The 18,481-nt window shown below is 40.9% G+C and overlaps 1 protein-coding gene across 3 annotated transcripts in view; it reads right to left on the reverse strand.

Moving 5' to 3' along the window:
- Positions 1-18,147, reverse strand: part of BDP1 (BDP1 general transcription factor IIIB subunit) — a 58,733-nt gene extending 40,586 nt beyond the window's left edge. For 2 of the 3 annotated variants that reach the window (XM_086628852.1, XM_086628854.1), the window contains exons 1-12: positions 17,975-18,147; positions 13,469-14,021; positions 12,708-12,811; positions 11,862-11,921; positions 11,365-11,511; positions 10,354-10,487; positions 7,167-7,261; positions 6,514-6,568; positions 5,797-5,940; positions 3,871-4,155; positions 3,362-3,539; positions 2,133-2,292 (exon numbers count right to left, since the gene is read on the reverse strand). In XM_086628852.1, coding sequence (XP_086484978.1) covers positions 2,133-2,292; positions 3,362-3,539; positions 3,871-4,155; positions 5,797-5,940; positions 6,514-6,568; positions 7,167-7,261; positions 10,354-10,487; positions 11,365-11,511; positions 11,862-11,921; positions 12,708-12,811; positions 13,469-14,021; positions 17,975-18,147 — 2,088 coding nt within the window. Of the gene's footprint in view, positions 1-2,132; positions 2,293-3,361; positions 3,540-3,870; positions 4,156-5,796; positions 5,941-6,513; positions 6,569-7,166; positions 7,262-10,353; positions 10,488-11,364; positions 11,512-11,861; positions 11,922-12,707; positions 12,812-13,468; positions 14,044-17,974 lie in introns of all 3 variants that reach the window. The other variant, XM_086628853.1, reaches the window with a different exon arrangement.
- Between the last annotated feature and the right edge of the window lie 334 nt (positions 18,148-18,481).

Here is an 18,481-nt window from a genome sequence, read left to right on the forward strand (position 1 = left end):
TCACATACTTTTGAAGTAAATTAACCACAGTAAGGCAAGAGAATTAGTACTGACATAAAAGATCTTTGGAAATTACCAGTTTTAGAGATTATAGTGCCTTTTTCTCCTGTCAAACAGCCATAATTAAGCAGCCAGAGATACTAGCTACACAGGCTACTGACACCATATCCTGGTTTCGCTGGGATAGAACCATAGAACCAATCTTCTGTTCAGAAAAGCTATGTTTCTAAAGTAAGCTGCATTTTTAAGAAGACCGCAGCATTTGATTTGGTGAGAACAAAGTTGGTAAGACTTTGTCTTAATCTGTAGCCAGCTGTGGTACTCATAGTGCTTCAGGACTTTTCAACTTGTTTTTGCTAACAACCCAGATATCCAAGAACCTGGAGGGAGTGTGGCCAGGGAGACTGACACCTAAATTGGCAAATAGGTATTCCATACTATGTAATGTCATGCTCACTATAAATTGGAAAGTGTGTTGTCTCTCTTTCTCAGTGGTCACCGTCTCTGGAGGATCTCGCCTGTCATTCTGCTCCTGAGGCCTACTCCCTCTCTTCCAGGATTGTGGTTTCAGGATCTTCCTGCTCCTGGACTGCTAGCCAGGAATGGGCTAGACATTGGTCAATAGGTGGTGAGCAACCGCACTATACATATTTGTCTGTATACATTATTATTATTATCATCATTATTTTTCATTTTATTTTATTTCAATTATTAAGCAGTTCTTATCACACGTGTCTTCCTTCCTTTTCCTGATTCCACTTCTGGAGTGGGCATGGGTCACTGGGTAACAGAACAGCTGGCTATTGTTTAGCTCCGGATACGGGCTAAATGCAGACACATTGCTATTATAAGCTGTTATATATAGCACAGTGCCATGTTCAGTTCATTGATTTTTATAAATATTATTTCAACTAATATCAGGAGGTTGTACTGTTACAACATTTCCAACTACGGGCATTTAGTATTTGCGAAGTTCCTAAGCAGATGATTTTCCATTAAGATGAAGACATTATTTTAGGCAACAGAATCTAAGGTAAAGGCCGATGGACAAATAATTTGCCTGTCACATTATGGAAACACTAACACTTAGAATTTCCTAATCTCTCACTGCAAACTTTAGCCATAAGATCATTCTTCACTTTATAAAGCAACTGATTCCCCTTTAGCACAAGTCTTTACACAGTATGGTATAAGCTCCAAAAATGACAATGATGCAAGGATAGAAGGATAATCAGATGAATGGAACTGCCTCTATGTGAGGAGAAATATAAGACTAGGACTCTTCAGCTTGAAAACAATATTGCTGGAGGGAGGAAAAAGTAGCAATATAAATAAGAATAGCTTGGAGAAGATGAACAGGAACATCAAAAATCAACAGGAACATAACAACAGAAATATAGCGCATATTAAACTACCAGGCACCAGACTTAAAACAACCCAAAGAATACACTTCCTTTATTAAGTAATTAAAGGAATGAACTCTTAGCTGGAGCACTGAATTCATCACGAAGGAAGAGAGATGCAAAAAAGCAGCTAAACAAACTCCTGAGTAAGAAGTGCACCAAGAGCTTCAAAGAAGCTAGATGCAATTTCAGGAAGTTTCTAAACTGCTGGACCTGATTAGAACCTGAAGAAAGATCATTCAATCTTAGTCCAGGTTCTTGTACCTTTCCTGAAACATCTCATGGCAGTCAGTAGCAGTGGGCATGAGTTTACACAGGTTTCCACTCTTACGCAGCACAAACAACCCAGTGCTCATACTGCTCAAATCAGTTTCTAACATCGTGCTAGTAAGCACACAGCAGCAAAATCTTGCTCCAAGGTTTTACTGTTGATGTTGTACTGCTTCACTTCTGAATAATTAAACTGTTCAGCTGTTCAAATTGTCTACGAGATACACCAGGCATGTACGGTATACTCCTGGAATAAACTTAATATAACAGACAACCCATTAAAGCCAGCCAAATTCATAGTACTTAAATTTTGCTGATGTTCTCAGGCTTGTTGCCTTTTTTCCACTTAGTGGTAAAATATCACAAAGAGAACTGAAAAATGGCTTTGATTTATAAAAATGCTTTTAATGATAAAGAGGAAGATCTTAAGAAGTAAGAACTATATAAAAATAAAAATACCTTTGTTTCGCTAGTTTCTTCAGATTGTCTTTCTCTGCTTCTAATCTTTGAAACTGGTAACTCTGAAATCTGACCTTCCTGTGATGTATTATCTCTAACATCTAGGGTTCCCAGTTCAGTAGATTTCATTTCTATTATAACATCATTGCTATCTTCAAAGCTGAAATGGAGAAAAAAGCACACAAAAAACATTGTATTAGAATATTTTAATAAAAAAAGCTATTATTGTTTACAAATTGACCAAGTTGCACAGAAAATTTATACAATTGAGACATTGAACAACTACATGTATTTCAGAGAATCTGAAGATTTTTAGTGATATTTGCAGGATACGAGCTTTAAAACAACTTCTGTACTTTTGCAATGCTATTACAAGATGTTAAAATCCCATCTGAATATTCTAGACTAGATAGGTTTTTTAAAACAGACTTCATACGCAGAAGACTGTTTTTCCGTGATCTTCTGTAACAGTGTACATTGAGTTCAAAGATAAACACTGTTCATTTGAATGCTTCCAATGAGGTATTAAAGCACCCAAAAGTTTCTGTGAATCTCTATGAAATAACAAACGATTACAATACGGCCAAGTACAACAATTAACACACAAAATTCTGAAGTAGCACTAGTTTCATAATGACTTTTTAGTTTTACCACGTTCTAATGTAACAAGTTCAATAAATCAAACATTCACTTTTCTTCTAGTTTTAGGACTTTTTCCTAGTTGTAGGACTTTTCCATTTTTGAGCATTCCTTTAAAAGAATGCTCAAAAATGAAATCAAAAGCTTGCCTCCCACCGAAGTTCCGCACAAATAAAGTCCAAGCAACTTTCCTTTCCCACAAGAATCATCTTATTAAAAACAGACATAAATTCCAAGTGCATAGCAACACTACTTAGCAACACTATGAAGCACTGCTTTGAGAGAAATATTAGAGGAGTTAGGATAAGCCAATAGCCTTCGTGAACACCCTAAAAAGAAAGCGAAAGCAGTTTTGGATGGGATTTTAGTATTAATGTAAATTGATTTTGCAAGGGCAGCCCATCAGGGCAGAGAATATACTGAGAGCATAAATTAAAAACAGCTTACTATAAACTCCAGACAGTCCTCAAAAACCCAAAACCTGCCTGTTCTGTGCCAGTCAGCATGATCATAAGCATGGATAAATAAAATCAATATTAAAGCTTTGAATTATTTTTCGTTTTGTCTAAGCTTTCAATTGTAAACATTACCTGCATATATTGACATCACTTTCTCTCTCCATTATGTTATCCACTGGAAAACAGGACTCTGATCTCTCCTCCTCTGTAACAGCAGTCCCACCTTGGTTTCTCTCAATAACACTGTCCAGTTCTTCTCTACAGTTTGTATGACCATCATGGTTTGCATCACCTACCACTTTTTTTTCTGCTAATGAATAAGAATTAATTCAATTTCGAAGTTCTGTGCAACATCTTAGAATTCTAATTCTCAAATCCTAGCTACAGTGAAGTAAGAGTTAATTAAAGACAAAAAATCCCAGTACAAAATGCCTAAGTATTAAGATTTAAGAGAATCATTCTCAACTAAAATGAAATGTTTAGATTTATCATGAAAGCTGATTTTATAAAGCATTGTTCCACAACCTCCCAAGGCAGATCAGTGACAGAAATCAAAACCCAAGTTCTCACTTTTAAGCTTGCAACGTCTTGATATAAAATTTATATTTGAACATTTGAAAGCAAGCATTTTTGCTTCTTACTTTTCTTAGAGGACTTCCCTTCTTCAGCAGTTTTTGAAGGGACAGCCTTTTCTTCTGGAAGATTCTCCACTTGTTGCTCAAGATCATCTTTTCTCTTCTTCTTTCTCTTTTTTTTTGCTAACGCTGGCTCTAATGCAACCAGTTCTTCTGCCTGTTCAGAAATGCCCAAAGATTCCTCATTTTCTTTCTCAGCCGTCACAGCATCTGCTTCTGTTTCTGCATCAGAAATTCTGGCTTCCTGAAGATCATCTTGATCATTAGCAGCTTCTGTGCTGGCAGCTTTTGCTATTGAGACAATATGGTCCCTGGTTAACAGTCTGGTGGAGCCGTATATCACAAAGATATTTCCACTAGCAATGTCTTGTGAATTCATACATCCCTGCCAATATACTGCCAGGCATATGGGCAAGACCAGGAGAAGTCAGTCACTGACTTCACAGGAAAGCTTCAGCATAGATTAAATTCTACACTAAAGTGCAAAACACATTCTGTAAACGGGACAACGCTTCACTAGGGTAAAGTAAAGTTCATATGGCATGTAAAGCCAATGTAGTAAATGTTCTTGTTCCTATACTTTTTAGCAGGCTACACAGTTGCTTTTGGATCCAGGAAAAATAAGCACTGCTAATCCTGAAAAGAATTATCATATCTCTGCAGAAAGAGATGATGATGGCTGCAGAAAGTATGCCATGAAAAAGTAATTTTGATCAATAAATGTATTGTAGTTAATCATTCTTATTTACATAAAACAAGCTGAATTATTATCTAGGTAATAATTCACAAGTTCTTTTCTGGGTTTAACGGGTTTCTAAAATTCTCCTTCCTACCCTTTTCAGGATATTTTGTCTCGATTTTGTAATTATGCAGAACATCAACCACCAAGAACCTTTCCTTGTCCTTTTTACTATTCTTATACAAACTTGTTCCCCTATAACCAAAAAATCCAAAATGCAGGAGAATTAGAAAAGCATACTCGTATTGCTTTACATATAAAGTACCTTTACCGTTAGAGTCTACAAACAGAATTTCTATATGTGGCTGTAAGTCCTAATATATGGGAAATTTTACTTAATCAAATCTGAAATCAAGCCTATAGAAAAGCAGCAACTATGTCAATTTTAAGACTTAAAGAAGCAATGCTGCTTCCTAGCTAGTATCCCCTTTAAAAAGGTTGTTCACTTGTTTGTTCCGCAATATCACTTAGAAGAAAATGAGTCCTTGTGGAACAAACAAGTGAACAACGCCACAGAATTAGCAAGGAATTTATGATATGGTGTCAGTATAACTATTTTTAATTTAAGCACATCTGTGAAAGGTCTTTTCACAGGTACTGTGGTAATAAGACACTATATGGTGATCAATGGTAATTAAACATAATTTTTATCCTTTATTTTCAACAGACCAGAAAATTAAAAACGCTTTTACAAGACTCCCTGAAACAAACCACACCTTTCAGACTTAGGTAATCAAACTATAACGGAAGGAGAAACAGAACCTTTAAAAGAAAAGGGCTTAAATTGTAAGAAAAATTTAAACTAAAACTCACAGAAGAGCTTGCAAAAAATAGGGTTTGGCCCAAGGATTCTAAAAGTGAATTTGTTAGCAACTCATGGAGATACTTATCAACTGCTAAATTAGAATATCCCATTTGGCGTATCAGTGCTTCAGACTGTGGAAAAGCACTAATCTCATTGTCTCTCACATTGCTGCCCAGAGAAAACGCACTGCAGGAAGCCAGCTGCTACCAATTATTACCATCTTGCACATCAGTAAACTACATCTCAAAAAGTTATGCTATGAAGCCAGGATCTTCTCGCCCTGTCCGGAACAGGAAAGGGAAGGATTTCTAATGTGATTTTTCCTCTGCTAGCAACACATTACTGACCACTGCTCTGTAATGCTATCTCAAGTATTCTTTTGAAGTACCTTTTGGCTTCTTCCGAGGCCTTGATGGCTTCTTTTCCTTTGGCTTCTGACTTTTAACAGTCTTCTGCTTCCTCTTTTCCTCATCTGCCAACACCTTCTCAAGCAGCTGGGCAAAGAATTCAAAATCAAAGGGCCGCTTTTCTTCTGTCAGATTAAAGCAAAGAAGTAGAAAAGGTTTCAAAGTTGGTAATTTTCCAAGTTTCTGCTTTGTAAAATAATCAGTGGTACATGTTATGATACTAACAATCAAAGTCTATAAAAATTTAAACAAAGAATCTATTTTGACAATACATTCTGTTTCACTTGAGCAAGGACTAGAGTTGACATACATACGGATAATGGTAGCTTGGTTTTAAAAAACAAATAGTACAAAGTTTACAGTACTTAGTAGTTTAGAAAATGCAAGTAGTGACAAATACATGAATTGTACCACAGTGTATTAACATGTTGCTCTAGGACTTATGTAGCTCATTCAAATAACACACAAAGCCTTTAAGGATTCTCAAAGTAGAAAAGCCAGAAATCAAACCTAAATATCTTTACTGTGAACCACACTAGTTACAAAAACCCAAGATTCCCCAGTTTCTGAGCTCACCTATAGGGAAAAATTTTTTCTTACAACTAGTTCAAGAAAAGCAAAGCACAAAGATTACCAGGAAAAAAGATGACTACCATTTAATGACTCATTGTAGGATGGGGTACATTTACTTTACTTACTGAAAGCTTTGTCTATCCTCCATCCATTAGCTTTTTCCTCGCGTTTGAACTTGTTCTAAAAGTAAAGGTATATTTGTCTTTTTCAGTAAGCAAGAAATACTACAATATATTGTATGAAATGGCAGATCAAGATAAGCTGTCTTCAATGAAAGTTTTCTGCCAACTTAAGTTGTTAAAACTTACAAGCACACTCACAGAACACAAGTCTGTAATTAATTTTTAAATATATACAATCTGTCATCAATAGATATTACCACTCATAATTTTTATTATTTTTAACATCTTTGTCCTTACTTCCAATCTAAGCAGGGTTTAAAATATCAAAGATTTTCCCTGATAGATACCGTGAAAGAGGCAACACAGAAGACCCTCACTGAACATTCACTGACACTTATCAGCATTCTTCAGTCAAAACAAAATTGAGACAAACTGCATCTAGGCATGCTACCTTTACTTGTTGATCGGAATTCAACCCAACGTACTAATATTTCGGACACTTACTGCCTCTCGGAAATAGGTATTAAAAAAAGCATTGCTACAGAGCCAATTAGCATCAAAATTATCAATACTAACAGAGGAAGCATAGGGATAGCAAAAGAGAAATAAAAAAGTGAAAACATGCTTAATTGCTTTATTGAGTGCTTTGATTTTACCTTAATTTCTGCTCTGGCTCTATGAGGAAACAGCCGTCCAATCAAGGAGAAGTCTGTTCCTACCATACTGATAGCTAGAAAGAACATGTCTGTTTCTGGAGGGGAGCAGAGGAATAAAAAAAAAAAAATACACACACTTAAGTATTTAGTAACTATCCTTCTTGTTATCTAATATAAAAACACCTTTCAAACTTGATGCAACAAGATCAGCTCTCAAGGGTAAGGGGGCGCAGGAGGGATGGTTACTACTCAAAAAGGAAATTCTGGAGGCACAGCAGTGAGCTGTCCCTGTGTGCCGGAAATCGAGCCGCCGGGGTAGAAAACCAGCTTGGATGACAAAGGAGATTTGGGAATATCTCAAAAGAAAAAGGGATGTCTACAAGTCTTGGAAGAATGGGCAGGCATCCAGGAATCAATACAGGGAGGAAGTTAGGACATGTAGGGAGATAATCAGGGAGGCAAAAGCCCAATTGGAACTTAGACTAGCCAGCTCCGTAAGGGACAACAAAAAGTCTTTCTATAAATATATTAATAACAAAAGGAGGGCTAAAGATCACCTCCAGCCCCTACTGGACTCAGGGGGTACGTTAGTCACTAGGGATGAGGACAAGGCTGAGGTCCTTAATGCCTTCTTTGCCTCAGTCTTTAATAATAAGGTCAGCAGTTCCCAGGTGAGCTGGCCTTCGGTGTCTGAGAGCAGGGAGGGAGAGCAAATCGAAGCTCCTGTGATCCAAGAGGAACGGGTCAAGGATCTGCTCCTTCGGCTGGATGCCCACAAGTCTATGGGGCCTGATGGTATCCACCCGAGAGTCCTGAGAGAGCTGGCGGATGTCATTGCCAAACCCCTGTCCATTATCTTTGGGCAGTCTTGGCTCACTGGGGAAGTTCCGCTGGACTGGAGGCTGGCGGATGTTACCCCCATTTACAAAAAAGGGCGGAAGGAGGATCCGGGGAACTACAGGCCTGTCAGTCTGACCTCGGTGACGGGCAAAGTCATGGAACAGGTTATCTTGAGTGCTATTAATGAGCACATACAGGTTAACCGGGTGATCAGGCCCAGTCAACATGGGTTTATGAAAGGCAGGTCTTGCCAATCAAACCTGATCACCTTCTACGACAGGGTGACCCGCCTGGTTGATGAGGGAAGGGCTGTGGATGTAGTTTTCCTGGACCTCAGTAAAGCCTTTGATACAGTTTCTCATAGTGTTCTGGTGGAGAAACTGGTAACTGCTGGCCTGGATAGGCACACCCTCCTTTGGGTTAAAAACTGGCTGGATGGCCGGGCCCAAAGAGTGGTGGTAAATGGGGCTAAATCCGGCTGGAGGCCGGTCACCAGTGGGGTTCCCCAGGGCTCAGTGCTGGGTCCAGTTCTGTTTAACATCTTTATCAATGACCTGGATGAGGGGATTGAATGTACCCTCAGTAAATTTGCGGATGACACCAAGCTGGGAGGCTGTGTCGATCTGCTCGAGGGTAGGGAGGCCCTTCAGAGGGATTGGAACAGACTGGATCGTTGGGCTGAGGCCAATGGCATGAGCTTTAATAAGGCCAAGTGCAGAGTCCTTCACTTGGGGTATAAAAACCCCAAGCATCGCTATAGGCTCGGGGAGGAGTGGCTGGAGAGCTGCCTGGCGAAGAAGGACCTGGGGGTGTTGGTTGACTACCGGCTTGATATGAGCCAGCAGTGTGCCCAGGTGGCCAAAAAGGCCAATGGGATACTGGCGTGTATCAAGAATAGTGTGACCAGCAGGAGCAGGGAAGTGATCCTGCCCCTGTACTCGGCACTGGTGAGGCCGCACCTGGAATATTGTGTCCAGTTTTGGGCCCCTCGCTTTAAGAGAGATATTGAGCTCCTGGAGCAAGTCCAAAGAAGGGCGACCAAACTGGTCAAGGGGCTGGAAAATAAAACTTATGAGGAGCGGCTGAGGGTGTTGGGGCTGTTTAGCCTGGAAAAGAGGAGGCTGAGGGGAGACCTGATTACGGCCTATAAATACTTGAGAAAAGATGGTGGAGAGGTAGGGGAAGGGCTCTTTACATTAGTGACGGGTGATAGAACAAGAGGAAATGGGCATAAGCTTAGTCAGGGGAGATTCAGGTTGGATGTTAGGAAGTATTTCTTCTCTGAAAGGGTTGTCAGCCACTGGAATAGGCTGCCCAGGGAGGTGGTTGAGTCCCCATCCCTGGATGTGTTTAAGAATAGGGTGGATGAGCTACTTGAGGATATGGTTTAATGGGGATTAGGGATGGTTGGACTCGATGATCTCTAAGGTCTTTTCCAACCTAGAAATCTATGAATCTATGAATCTATGAGATTGATAACTTTAAGGTTATTTACTGTGGCTGCAAATTCAGCTGAGATGGAGTATGTGTGTTATTTTACCTAAGTACCTCTCATAATATTTCCTGAACGAACTATTAACATAAAGAACTGTCTCATCTGCAGCATGTGAAGCACGTTTTGTAAAGCTAGTAAATCAAAGCTAATCAAAACCAAACTGTCAATGTTCAAACACAATCACAAACAGAAACCAGGAAAAAAACGTGTAAAACTACCATGTCCATTATTATTTGTTAACAGGAAAAGACTGCATTTCAAAAGCAGCACAGTGAACTCTGAAGCTCATTTTTCCATCTATGGTTGTAAAAAACATTTCCAATTGTTAAAAGTCTTGCACAGTGTTGTCAGCCTAGAAATAATAATCAATTCACAACAGGCGTAACAAAAAAAACAACCCACCCACTCATAAAAACACAGCTGTCCATGTGCACTGAAATCAGCCCACATAAGAGACAGCTGACACAATTTATTTCTGCCCATGCTGGAAGAACCAAGTAAAGAAGCTGTTAAGAAGTGTTAACTTTTCCATACGGAGCTCAAACATCTGGACACCAGCATCCAAATTAAGCTTTTGATAAGGCAGACTAGCATTTCCACAGCATCCAAATGTCCATGACAGAAAAAATTCACAGGTAACCTGTATATCATAAGGCACTGGATTTTTTAAACGTGCTGATTTTCACAGCAAACATTAGAGCTCTGCTTGTAATAATTTGGAGGGTTGAGACTAGGTCATACATAAGTAGATCCATTTACTACACTGGAAAGAAAAATTGTTGAGTGCAAAGCATAGATGGAAAACTAAAACTTTTCTGCAGACTCAAAACTTGAAACAAAAAACATATTCACCTTTATTTGACCATGGTTTTGTGTAAAAACTTTTCCTGAAGCTAGAATACGTAGTTGTAGAGCCACGCTCAAAGATGGGATCATTTTCTTCTACAACACATGGACCTTTTGTTCTTAGAACTTCTACAGTTAAACTAGAAAAGCAAACACACAAAGAGACTTAATAGAAAACATCATTAACAAGACACATAGATGTTTATAAGCCACCTACTCAGATTTTTTTTGCTACAAGCCAGAGTTTGTACTGTGTAATCAGGCTTAAAAGTATACTAACGTGCATTTTAATAGGAGAATGCAGCAAGAAATCACTATCCTACTCAGCTTGTGCAAGTATATTTGCTCTTCTCTTTTTATAAGATATAGTACAAAGAGACAAAATTAAATATCTTCAAAAAAGAAGAAAGATTGTCTTTTTAACATAAGAAAATTATTTTGCAAAACCACTGGAGCCTCTCCATATCTCCATATACTTTTAGAATACTTTTAAATTCTTTTACCAGGAGTGCTTTACCCTTACACCTTGGCCTAAATCTCATGCTAAGAATAAATTTGACGAACTCCGCAATTTGATAATCTACTACTTTTAAAAAGCCATATTCGAAGCAAAGTTACTGAGAACACTGACAGCTGAATAAAACAGCAACATGCAAGATGCAAAGCAGAGGCAAATCATACTGGCAACTGAGTAACAGTAAACAGACACAAGTAACTGTGAGAACAAAGTTAACCAAATAGAAGATATTTGGAAGGTCGGCAAATATCCAGTATTCATTCACTGTAATAAAATACGACATCTTCCTCTCTGTCTTCTTCTCCAAAAATATTTCTCATAGAGCAAGTTTGCCGCTACTGAGATGCAGACAACTGCACAGTTTCCTAAGGTGGGATAGCTCAACTCTCAACACATAAATACGCCCACGTTTGTCCCCGTCCAAAGTAACTGTTCTCTACTCGCAAACTGAACAGCAAGGTAGCACACATTGTTCATCAGTCAGGTGCAGAAAGCGTTACCTTTCTTCATCCAGAATAATTGAGCCATCTTCTGCTACTTTCACACGAGGGACTAGAAGTGGACCGTCCTGACTCTCCTCCCCATTCTCTGCTTCTTCGTCTTCATCTTCCTCTTCATGATCTTCAGGGGTACTTTTCTCTTCCTGTCTACAATTTTAAGAGACCAAAAAGTCTCTTTGTTAGTGCTTTGAATTGCTGCTCTGTACGCCAGGTGTTCAAGAATTTAAAGAACCACCCAGCAATGCAACCTACCAGCAAGTTAGTCAGTACATAAACCAGAATTGCTTTTCATTCTATTATAAAATGGACAAATCCAAAACCATACTATTTAAAGCGGAATGCTCTTTAACCACCCTCCCCTTCCAAATTAAATTTTTGTTATAAATAAGGGCTGTGCACTGAGACAGACCTACAGTTAGTATAACCACAGAAACATGGGGTTTTTTCCAACATCAGAAACCTTTTTGACTATATGTATTTCTATGATCAAGACTTACTCTTTCATTTGACTCAGTGCAGAATTTTTTTCTGTTCGCTTTTCTTCTACCAATGAAGACCTAGAATTTTATAAAATGCTAGAGATGAACATTTATACAGACACATTTCTGCTTCATTCCACAAAACCTGGTTTTAGTGGATAATAGATAAAGAAACACCAAAGCTTTTTTTTCAATTATTTGTACCACATCTAGACTTGAGTCTAACTGAACAACCAAAACTGCCTAATGAATCCTGCTTTTTTTTTTTTGTAAAAGCAAGGACAAAAAACCAAATATTTCAAGCAGTAATCCATTGTAAGGGTACAAGGAATGTGAGAGCATCTAGTTCATTACCTGCTTAAGGACTACTCAGTGTAAAAGAAAAAACAACAAGGAAAGTGATAAATAAAACACTCAAGCACACAAACACTAACAAGCAGGTGATAACAGACAAGAACAGAGAATTCATCTGCTACTGCGCAGAATAATCAGACTTTGTCAGCTGTACTGATGTTTATGGGTTTTTTTTTTAGGTAGTTGCAGGAAAAAGGCCCTGCTGTGCCTGTGGTAGTCTGTCCAGCTAGCTGCATTACTGTTCCCTGTGTATGTGCAGCTCTGGGATGCTCACAAACAGTAGCAGCTACATCTATTCAGCTGGAATGGAGAGACCTTGTGGGTCTTGTAGTGCATTTTGCACTTCAGCACCTAGGAAGGAGGAACGTCTAGAAGACTCTGCTACCATTGCAATAATACTTCATCTGTGCTAATACTCCAGATTTAAGAATTCGCCTTTTCACAATAATTAAATTGATAGAAAAATAAAAATCATTTAATCTAAGGAGACAGAAAAAGAGTCATACTTACTTCATAGGATTGTTTTCTGGCAGATAGTATATCAGGTCTCTCATGGTCATTTTAGAACGATCTGGTGGAGAACGTCCTTCAATTACTGGAGGCCTGTGTTTCAACTGTTTCCATATAAGAATGAAAAAAAACCCTTCAATTCACTCTGAAAGTACTTTATATGTCACAAACAAATATTTTTCTTTGCTTATGAAGTAATCCATTTAGGGAGTTTGTTTCACATTCATCCCCCGCCCCCAACAACTAAAGTAAGTTTACCTTAAAAATTATCCCTTTGTCAGAAAGGATGCCACAGGCCCTGAAATGACTTAACCTCTCAGAGAAGTTCAACACTTGGCACAATTAAAAGTGAAAAGTTATTCAAAATTACAGAACTCGGTCAACAATCAAGCTGAAAAGATATGAGACACCCCAAATCCCAAGCTTCTTATAGCACATTTTTCCATTGTATTACCAGCTGTGAAACTTTTAAAATTAAAAATGTTGATTTCCAATGCAGGTCTCATGTCAAAAAAGGCTTGTGGGTCTAATCAAATGAAAAGACACACAATTTCTCGTGAAATCTGTATTATGAGGGAACACAGTGCTACTACTGTTTATAAACAGACAAAACCCCATACAGTGTTATGAGCTATCACAGGCTACTAGCAGTAAGTAGCTGCTCACCATCAAAAAACACTACTGCAAAAAGGTAATATATGCTAGGTGAGTCACACATCCTTGCCCTTCATAGGTCAGCACTGCTCAACACAGAAGCCTACCATTCGCTCTTTCTTCAGCTCTTCTTTAAGCATTTCTCTCAGCTTCCGAGCTTTGAGGATCCTTTCACGGTCAGAACATGCTCGTTTCTCTTTTTCGGGAACAGGTTTCACAGGCAGCTTTTCCTCCTGTGTTCCTGATCTTTCCTGTGTTGGTCTCTCCTTGAGTGGGGAAGGTAAATTCTTCTGCAAGGTATCATCATTTTTTTGAGCAGCTACACCTACAGTTTGCTCTTTGCTCACTGATTTTTTTAAGGGGGAAAACTGTGGCACTTGTGGCACAGGTGTTTTCTTTTCGGGCAGCATGGAAGACTTTGAAGAGCTTTCAACACTACTCTTTTCTGATGGAGAGGAATCTTTCTGAAGTGAAGCACTGCCATCAGGAGCCTGAGACGCTCGCCTCTGCGGTTTTGATGCAGAACCCTGAGCAGATGAAGGTCCAGCTCTGGGTTTGACAAGATTAGGCATGGTAGAGATCCGTTTTCTTCTCTGCGAAGGCATCTCGGCAGGTTTACTAGCTCCTGCAGCATCATTTGAGCTATCAGTCTTGTCATTGCTGGAAAATTCAAAAGGGCATTCTGAAATACTTTACGGACAGATTTGTAACTCTTACTTTAAAGATATGTTTAAGCAGCAGTCAGTACAAATATAGTGCTACAGAAAAATACAGTTGTATACAAGAAGCCACACTAGAATCAATCTGTAGCTGGTACTTACTTGTAAATTAATCAGCTATAGGAACCAGTATATTATTTTCTAATATTAATTATTATTAATTAATGTTACTGTTACAAGCTAGTTGATACATAACATTAAACTCACATGTTCCCTCCCCAACCTCCTCTTGTTTATCGGAAGGCTTTCTACTTTCAGCTGAGAATGACAAACATCATAATACAATAAAGCTTTATAAAAAAAATAACCCATAGAACATAGGTGACGTATTAAAAACATTTTAATAAAGCTATATGTAACAAGTAGTTTGATGATTTTTATTACAATCAATCCAAAAATTCCTCTTCTACATTTGCAAGCAGACGACATGTAAACTGTGAATTCAAAAAAAACCTTCAGCTGTCAAACTGGCTGCTGTTAATCTACCACGCATGCTTAACCCATCAAAAGTATCCCTTCTGAGGAAACAACTTTTGGCTTCCCTGGAAAGCTTTCTTATGTAAGTATTTTCTCCATCCCTCATGCAGAAATAATTTTCAAAGCACAAGCAAAATTCCAAAACATTATGATCTTCTTAAACCTGCAGAATCCTCCAGTGTTTGGCTCCTCGGCTGTTGCTCACAGTAAGACTGCGGTAGAACTAGTATTGAGTCATAAAGAGTTTTTTAAATTTTACATTGGAACTATGCCTTGCTTCTGTACAGAAGGACAACCACACCCATGGTTCACTTAGCCATCTTCAAAACCAGTCAGAAGCAAATGCCTTTGAATGAATATAAGAAAAGCATAAACATACAGTGAAACTTTTCCAAACCCTCTCTAGCTACCATCCGTGACTCAGGCAAATGCTGCAGATTATGTTTTTGTATTTAACAGCCTCTGTTAAATGGCTGAATCAATTTGTTCCATACTGTGAGTTCATATACATTTTTAGCACACAGAACATCCCTCAGCAAGGAGTTCAGCAACCTTACTACACGGTGCCTGTCCATGTGTTTTGAATGAGATCCTTGCAAGGCCCATTCAGTACTCTCTGGTTTTTGTACAAGAGACAGTGGAAAGTAATTCTTCACTCATCTTCTCCACATCACCTGTGTTTTGTGGAGTTTTTAATCAGAGCGCCACACCAGATTTCTAGACAGTTAAATACAGTTTAGCAGAAACCCATTCAGCATTTAGAAAGCAAAACAAAGTAACGTAACTGACACTACAGATACAGGTTTGAGCACCTGTGAAGGAATGCCTTAGGTTGGACGGATAAATGTGCAAGATATTTTCACACTTGCCTTTACTTTGCTTGCAGACCACAAACACATTGTGCTGTATGCCACCAATTACCCCACTCAGGAGATCAAATTGTGCCATCTTCCTCACATCCACTGTTCCTGAATCTTCAGAGACACCTAGGCAGCCAGTCTTCGAAATGCACCATCTAGAGCGACAGTTTCCCAATAAGCTAATACTGCCTTCCCTAGGCCTGCTCTCTCCTATTTGGTTGCTGTATGCCTTCCAAAGCAAGCAAAAGCTTTAACAATCAGCTATTCATTGGAATTTAAGGTGACCAAATGGGGGCAAGAAGGGAGCAGTTCTCAGCTATGCCTCTTCTATTTGCTCCCAGGACTAAAAGCTCCCCCTGAGAGTCTCCCAGCATTTTTACGTTCGATTCCACTTTCTCCCTCCAGCCGAGCTGTGGAAACCCACCACAGCACTCCAGTGGTCCACGTGTCTCTTCTTCTAAGCGCATCATTTTCCAAACCTGCACTTCTCCAGAGCTCTTTCCTAGCCACATCCCCCACATTTCACTGTGTCAGCAAACTGAAGAGGTTTGTACGCTACAGTCAGAGCGGTAGTATCCACCACAAACAGTCTTAAATTTTGTGTAAGTGCCCTACTTTTTCTTTAAAACAGCAGAATGTGGATTTGTATAGTTGGATATTTCTGCATTTATTGAGGAAAATATTTCATAAGCCTGTTACTTATACAGCAAAGGTCTATTTTCAAGCCACATGATTAGATTTCTCAGAATATGATCTCTTTCAGAACGGCATTGGCATCTAGTTTTGAAACTCAAAATTAGATTACACTGAAGCACTCATCAAATTACAAACACAAAAGTCTCTAATAAATCTGCTGAATCAGCAGCAGTACCACAGAATTGAAAAATAGGAACTATATCTTCATTTTTAAAAAAAGTACTGGATATTAAAAGATCCAGTAACCTGATCTCTGTAACACATAAATTTTATAAATAAAATTTGAAAGAAGAACATCCTTACAGCACAATGCAAAACAAGTTTAAGCATGAAAGATGTAAGATACAGGTTGAATAAAATCAGCACAGGTTTACCAAAGACACGCCACGCCAACTAGTTTGATACCTGAATTTCTAGTCACATGATAAAGAAGACTGTAAGAAGATCTTGCATTATGTCATAAGGGACAAGTTTCAGCCAAAAGAACACCGGTATTCATGCAAGATGCAAAACCAACTAGTTAAAAGAAGTGAGAATTTTGTTCTGAAGAGCAACTATCAGACTAGAGAAAGGTCCTGAAGAACTGGTCTGTACTGCTTTTCGCAGGCGCAGAGTTGATTTTCTTCACAGCAGCTCATATGGTGCTACATTTCAGATTTGTGACCAGAACAGCAGGGACAGCACACCCGTGTTTCAGTTGTTGCTGAGCAGTGCTTACACAGCATCCAGGCCTTTTCTCATGCTGCCCTGCCCAGCTGGGAGTGCGCAAGAAGCCGAGAGGGGACACACAGCCAGGGCAGCTGACCCCAACTGACCAAAGGGATATCCCATACACCTGGTAGTGTGCTCAGCAGTAAAAGCCGGGGTAAGAGGGAAGAAAAGAGGACATTCAGAGTGATGTCGTTTGACCACTACACGCACGAAGCCCTGCTTTCCTGGAGATGGCTAGCCTGCCAATGGGAAGTAGTGACTGAGTTCCCAATTTTGCTTCACTTGCATATACGGCTTTTGCTTTATCTATTAAACTATCTATATCTCAACCTCCGTGTTTTTGCACTTTTGCCCTTCCAATTCTCTGCCCATCCCATGGAGAGGGGAGTGAAGCCAGCCAGGCTTAAGCCAAAACAGGGAGGTCCTGAAGGACTGGTCCTCGGACCAACCTTACCATGTGCTTCCGTTGCAATAAAAAGCACTTAAAAAAATAAGCAATCAAAAGGGAAAAAGCCTGAAAGTTCCCTCTCACTAACTCAGTGAATACAAAACAGGGAGCGCTCTAAGAATACAAAATCAAAGCAATTCAGTTACGGAGTGCAAAGAATTTTTGCTGTACCCCGCAAACTGGAGCTCCCCGCTGCTGCAGCGCCAGAAGAGCCCAGTATCGGACCATGCTAAGCTCCTCCTTTGCAGTCTCAACTTATCTATTACTCCAAGCACCTGCAGTGCAACCGCAGTCAAGAAACGCAGGTTTTGCTTAGGCTGCAAACGCGTCAAACACCCAGAAGCCGTTGTCCCACTACCGCATGCACCACCAGTGCCGCCAGGCACGGGCCGAAGGGCAGCGCAGCACCCCTACTTCAGGAGGTCTTCTAGACGAGACGCCTCCCACCTAGAAAGCAGGGACAACCAGGAGGGGACAGGCCGTCACAACGAGCGCGACCGGACAGCGGCTATCGCTACATCCCAAGGGGCTTCCGGAGGGCAGTGGGGGCGGGTCCCCCACCTCCCCCATCCCACTCCCGGGGATCCGCGGCCAAGCGCTGGCAGCGGCCCAGGCAAGAATCCGCCGGGGGAGCCCCGCGGCACGGCCCCAGCCCCGCTCCCCACACCCGGGGCTCGGCCGCGGGGCCCCGGTGGGACTCACCTCTCGGCCCGCCGCGCGGCCGGCGAGGGCTCGGCCGCCGCTCCCGCCGCAGCCTCTTCCCTGGCATCCGCCGGGGCGCCCGAGCCCTGAGGCTCCGGGTCCGTCGCGCAGCCGGCGCCCCTGCCCGCGGGTCGCACATTGGGCCGCACGGTGAGGCGGGCCCTACGGAACATGGCGGCGGCGGCTCGCTCCAGGCGCCCGGCAGCGGCACGCACGCGCCCGCCCGCCCGCCCGCGAGCGCGGCGTCAGCGGCGCGCGGCCCGGTAACGCCGCGAGCCCGGCCGCCTCACGGCATGTCACCCGGCCCCGCGCCCGGCGCGCCCTGCGACGTCATCAGCGCTCTGCGGGAGGAAGGGGCGGGGGGGGGAGGGGGAGCGGCCCGCCCCGCGCTCGGCGAGGCCGGGAGCGGGAATGTGTAACTCAGCAGCTCGGAAGTCTTTTTTTTTTTTTTCCCTCCTTAATTCAGGCATCTCATAAGCAGCTTTCCCGGCGTTAGTTTTGCCTACG

The sequence above is a fragment of the Tauraco erythrolophus genome, chromosome Z, assembly GCF_009769465.1.
Source record: "Tauraco erythrolophus isolate bTauEry1 chromosome Z, bTauEry1.pri, whole genome shotgun sequence".
Lineage (NCBI taxonomy): Eukaryota > Metazoa > Chordata > Aves > Musophagiformes > Musophagidae > Tauraco > Tauraco erythrolophus.